Source organism: Berghia stephanieae, chromosome 2 (assembly GCF_034508935.2).
Source record: "Berghia stephanieae isolate SIO BIC M18660-M18661 chromosome 2, UCSD_Bste_1.3, whole genome shotgun sequence".
NCBI lineage: Eukaryota > Metazoa > Mollusca > Gastropoda > Nudibranchia > Aeolidiidae > Berghia > Berghia stephanieae.
The window spans coordinates 39,396,703-39,402,684 of record NC_088361.1 but is presented as its reverse complement, the minus strand read 5'-3'; the positions used below and the strand labels follow the sequence as shown (position 1 = coordinate 39,402,684).

Sequence of the window (5,982 nt, the reverse complement as noted above, 5' to 3'; positions counted from 1 at the left end):
AATATTTTTATTTAATTTACACATTTACTGATCAAATATCCGTGATGATTATGGACAATTTAGATTCACTTTCTCAAGTTGGCTTGGGAGCTGACATCGGCCTTCATAGTTTGTGTTATGATACCCCTCAAGGAGGTCATATTCGACATGTTTCTGAGGCACTTGATGAAGGATTAAATACTCCAGTTACCACTGGTTCTGACTTAACATTCTTTGGACCTGATACACTTGAACCTCCCCCAATTACGGCAACTGGTAGGTGTTTAACCATCAATATGTTTGTATTTGTGGTCATTTTGGATTCATTTTATCACTCGCGTCCGTCTCTCAGCTGTCGAGTTGAAATTAGCATAGGGTATTGACGTCACAAAATACTCGAACTCCAAAAAAGGATTGTCTATTTTTAGCTATTATTGACTGTAAGCTGTAAATCTCTATTATTGAAGTCTGTCCATTCTCTTTCGGTGAGACCACATTTTTATTTGATTCTGCGACTGATTTGACCTATTGGACACTGTTTTTACGCTTGGTTAGATGGTTGAGAAACGTTCCACAATAGTATAAGAATTTCAACCCTGAGTTTGTCACGAATCATTACGCTTTCCGTTCGTCGGTTGTAAAACGGCTGGGGCCTACAGAGAAAGATAAAATAACTTCTTGTTTCCGTTTATTCGTTGTTAACTTGTTGCATTTTCATTTATTTTTTATTTTTTTAAACTTTGGTTCGGCTATTCATAAACAATAGTTACAGGTATCAAGGAAATAAAATAAATCAGAAAAGCATACCAATTATAATATGTATGCCTTTATTTCTACGTTTTGAATTTAATTTTTTATTCTGATTATTTCTTTTTCTATCTTTTTTTTTTTTATGGTTAATATTCTTCTTTATTTTCTGCTGCCCAATTTTTTTTAGCTTGACTGACATTTTATGTTTTTCTTCATTTCTCTTTCTCAGCCAATATATTTGCTTCCATCAACATCCCTGATAGAAGTTTCACAGATGGCAGCCCAGGTAGCAAGACTCATCATGTCCATTACACAGAGGGTCCCACTGGGGGCACCACCCACACCATCACTTACAAGGGAACCCTCGTCACAACATCTGTCACCCCGAGCAGCTCACAGTCTGGCGCGAATCCGCCAAATCTTGCATCTTTGCTCACACCACTGTCCCCAATTTTTAATGCTATCTTATCTCAAGCTACAAACCCATCATCTAATACCTCTTCATTGAGCCCATCACAGTATCCTGGTAACCTCCCCTGTGAGTTTAATGTTGGAGTTCCACCATCCTCCTCCTCTACCTCTTCATCAACAGCTGAGCAACAGCAAACAGAAAACACAAGCAACAACAATGACAATCAATCTACATTACAAACCATGTTTTCCATTTCTGCACCTTCTCCTCAATCTCACAGTCAAATGCCTCCATCAAAAGAAGCTGCTGGAAGCAGCAGCAACCTTCATCAGCAAGATGTATCTGATCAATACTCGTCTGGGTTCGCATCCCCTATCAGCTCCATCAACTCAACTCCAGAACCACAGATGTCTTTGGGCTCTGAATCACTCACAGAGAACACCAGCAGCATTTTCCATACTCATGCCGCCCCTCCTTCATACTCGCAAACAATAGGTTTGTCAAATGTCCAAATGAAACAACCCCCAACTTACAGTAGCTGTTCTCAACAAGTCAGGTCGTTACAACCCCAACAGCAGCAACAACAGCAGCAGCACTTTCTTAACTATCCTACAACATCTATGTCCGACTCCATTTTCCAAATGCACATCTCAGACAGCAACAAAAGTCAGACCTTGAATGCAGATCTTAAATGGTCCATCATGCCATCTTCTTCACCTGCCTGTCCGAGTCAAGCTGATCTTCCAGACTTCAGAGTTTTGGCACCCACGTCTACTGCACTTAGTGCTCCCCCTCCACCTCCTCCATTCCCAATGCCCTCAATCAAAACAGAGCCTGAAACCGAACCCGAGGATCATCAAATGTACATAGACTATCCTTCAAACATGCCTGCGGAAACTTCTGGAAGCTCATCTCTCTCTCCACCCATCTTGAACCAACCTTATCAACAAAGTTCTTTGAAGTACTTGCCTGTCAAACCTAGGAAATACCCGAATCGTCCAAGTAAAACTCCACCACATGAGCGCCCGTATCCTTGTCCAGTAGATAATTGCGACAGAAGATTTTCAAGAAGTGATGAACTTACTCGGCACATCCGAATTCATACAGGACAAAAACCATTCCATTGTAAAATTTGTGGTCGATCTTTTAGTCGTAGTGATCACCTTACCACTCATGTTCGTACGCACACAGGTGAAAAACCATTTTCGTGTGACATTTGTGGAAGGAAGTTTGCTCGAAGCGACGAAAAGAAACGACATGCAAAAGTTCATATGAGACAACGAGGAAAGAGTAAATCCTCAACAGCTACATCAGCCACCGCGAGTTGTTCATCACTTCCTATTTCCCTAGCAGCTTCAACCCCTTCAGACAATAATGATCCTGTACCCTTAGACAGTATAGTTAGTACAATTCCATTAGTCATCTCGTCATCTTCATTCATCGACATGCCACAGACAATTGTTACAACATCATCTTTGTGATTCTAGCTCATTAACAAATTAGTATGTATATATATAAATAATGAACCTCATCCTAAAATATTAATGTGGTGCTACAGGACTCTAAAGACTTGTCTAAGACTTTTTTTAAATCGAGTCCCTTCAAATAAAACAGCTGTTCTGTACTCCCATTCATTCCTTAAGATTGTTAACAATTATGTTACACATTGTTACTTTGTTTACTTATGTCTTTCTTGTTCAGTCATCTCACTGTCTACGGTAATCCTTATTATGAACTACTGTAAATTATCACTGTGTTGTCTTGTTGTCTTTAACTTTAAATATCTTTCATCTGTACAATTGAGTTCAGAGACAATGAGGTCAGCAGAACTGAGGATTTGACTGTTATGTCATTGAATGCAAGGTTCTGTTTATCATGGTTAATAGGACATAAAATCCATGTGTTTTTATTTCCTCATTTAATCCAGTATTTCGCTGAATCTGAGCTGCATTAATCAAAGTTCCACTCTTTATCCATCTATTTTTTTCCTCTCTCTGACTTCAAATGAATGTGTGGTTGTGATTCCTACATTATTGTGATCTCACTTTTCCTTCCTTCCCATGTTCTCGTATTATAAAATTCACTCACTGTCCCTCAGTATTGTGTGACTCGAAAAATAAATTGCCTTTATTGCTCCATTCATGGAGTATACTGTACTTGATAATTATTTTGTTGACTGTTGTTCTCAAATGAGACTAAAAAGCATCTGTGATGATAGTTTCTGACATAAGAATTTCCATTTTTATAATTTAGTCCCATATGACTCTGTCAGCAGTTTACAGTTTTTAAGTCGTACTTAATTTTTTTTAAAGGAAGCTGGGTGTTTTGTCATTTTCTTGGTGCCATGCTGTTTTGAGAAGAATTAAAACTGATAAGTCAAATATTGTTTCAATATTTTTAAAAATGTATCCAGCTTCTTTTTTTTTTTTAACTCAGTTTTATTTAGTCAGTTTTGAGTTGAGTAAGCAACGATTATTGCCCCACTGACACTGAAAGTAGTTTAGATACCTGGTACTATTTCTATTTATTTTTCAGGCTTTACCACACACTTAGTGTGCAAGGCAGCATTAAATCCTATTGAAAATAACACATAATAAGATGTTGATGTTTCATATTGCTTTATCATAACTTGTAAGAATGTCTGATGCATTATAAAGCCTCTGATCCAAAATGATTTCAGTTACATTTAAAGATTTTTTTTTTTAATTGGTCAAAAGCACTTACCTAAGTTGCAACAGCAGGGTGAAAAGTGAATGCAGTGTGTTTGACTTCAAAATCTGTCAGGTGTAACTTTTTAAATATTGATTTATCATTTGCTGTCAGTGTTTGAAAAATCCAGGTGCAATTTGTTTCATATGATTTGATTTAGTTGTCATGTATTAATGACTAAACAAACAAAACAAAAATCCTCAGTTTATGAAAGTGTTCAGTTTATTGTTTTATCCATGGAACTTAATGTTATGATTTTGTTCGTATGTATAGTATTTATAATTTATTACATCACAAGATTTGATTCTTTTTTATCAATTGCCAGGTAATAAAAAGAGATGAGTTTAGCAAAGTTTATCAGTTGTTTTCAGAAAAGACATTTCAAAATATCTGCTTTTGTTTTAGAATATATAATATCCACAAATCATTCGATTCTGTGTTGTATTTTCTTTATTTTTTAGCTCATAAATTTTGTTGCATTACAAAATTGTTGCTATCTTACTCTCTCTTTGAACCTATGTTGTCGTTATATTGATGGCAGTGTTGATCACTGTTGATTGTTGATTATAAACAAAAGTTTTATTGGTTGGGCAGGAAAAGAGAAGACGAAATGAAAATAATAAATAAAACACATGTTATACAAAATTTACAAAGTTTGTTCCTCTTTTTTCTTCTTTACTGTAATATTTCATTGGTGATCTTATCCTGTCCTTTTTACTGGCTGCGATGACCACAAAGTGTTGCAAGCGCCAAAAATCTTTCTTTTTTTTTAAACTTAAAGACAGCCTTTGTGTGCTTTTTTTTTTTTTTTGTGATATCAGATGACATGGTCTACACTTCACACATACACACATGTTGTCATTCTTTCCACTTGCTGGATTGGAAGTTAATTTGCTGTTTCAAAATGTAGAGTAATATAAAGGGAGTAATATTAATATGACTCTTGTAAACGATAAAACACAAAGTAAAGTGTTTTTTTTGTGTTATATCTTTTACACGAGTCATATTTTACTCTACACTTTATTGGCTCATTTAGGCACCCCTATATTTTGGTGTTTCAACTGTCAGCAGTTATCTATTTTCATAGAATCTTTAAATGAACTTAGAGAGCATAATGAAGTACAGCACCATGGGCTGGGAAGTCAGGCTTCCCTGTGTGAGCCTTTGCTCCATCTACCTCTAAATTAATATACTTTTTTTCTCTCTAGCATTACTTTCTGTCCTTGTGTTGGAATTAAATCACTTGGCCCTGATTGGGATCCATTACCAGGAGAGAAACTGTCAAATGTGCGATTGTTTTAAGGGGGATTATATTATCTTTCCTATGATATCACCTCTTTTATATAATTTAAAACTCTCATGGTGAGCAGAAGGTCACTTGCTCTGTCTTCTATCCCCTAATATCTGTTATCTGAGTTGCTTTCTGTCTTTGTACTGGAATGGAATTGCATGGTTTTGGTCTGGCCCTTGCGAAGCCCTTTGCTGAGAGGGAAACAGTCAAATCTTAAGTATTAGTTTTGGGAAAATAATAAATCTTCACTCTGTTGTGTATTGTTAGTTATGTTTTCTGTTTTGGATAAATTCTGTAAACATTTGAGTGTATTCCTCTAAGTGAGATCATGTGCTTGTGTCTCGATGAGATTTTTCTCTATTTGAACCAACCCCCTTTGTCTACATTTTTCTCTAGTGCTTTCAATTGTAAATCTAGAATTTTTTGACTAGATCTAATTTTCTTCCTTTTTACTACTGGCTCTGGAATGACCTTAATAATGTATCGCTAGCGGAGTAAAGCCCTTTCAAACAATGGGGATCCTGACCTCCCATAGCGGGCAGGGAGGTACATACTGTGTCTTCTACCCCCTTTATCTGTTTTCCAACATGCTTTCTGTCTTTGTCTTGGAATGAGATTACTTGATTTTGTCCTGGCCCTGGCCGGAGTCCTAGCTGGGAGGGAAACAGTCAAATGCATAGTTATTATTTTGGGAGATGATATTTTTTTCTTTGTAAATCATCTCTCTGTTATGTATTATTATATTTGTTATTTTGAATGTATAATGTAAGAATTTGAGTGTATTCCTCTTGGTTGGATTTTGTGCTTGTGTCCGGATGAGACTTATAGGTGGTCTCAAACT

The 5,982-nt window shown here is 36.3% G+C and overlaps 1 protein-coding gene across 1 annotated transcript in view; it reads left to right on the top strand.

Annotated features, from left to right (window-relative positions):
• The window catches only part of LOC144964847 (uncharacterized), a 4,602-nt gene extending 99 nt beyond the window's left edge, over positions 1-4,503 (top strand). The window contains exons 1-2 of the mRNA XM_078899558.1: positions 1-255; positions 959-4,503. The exon at positions 1-255 is cut by the window's left edge and continues 99 nt beyond it. Of these exons, the coding sequence (XP_078755684.1) occupies positions 45-255; positions 959-2,622 (1,875 nt within the window). The 5' untranslated portion in view covers positions 1-44 and the 3' untranslated portion in view covers positions 2,623-4,503. The remainder of the gene's footprint in view (positions 256-958) is intronic.
• Positions 4,504-5,982: the final 1,479 nt, after the last annotated feature.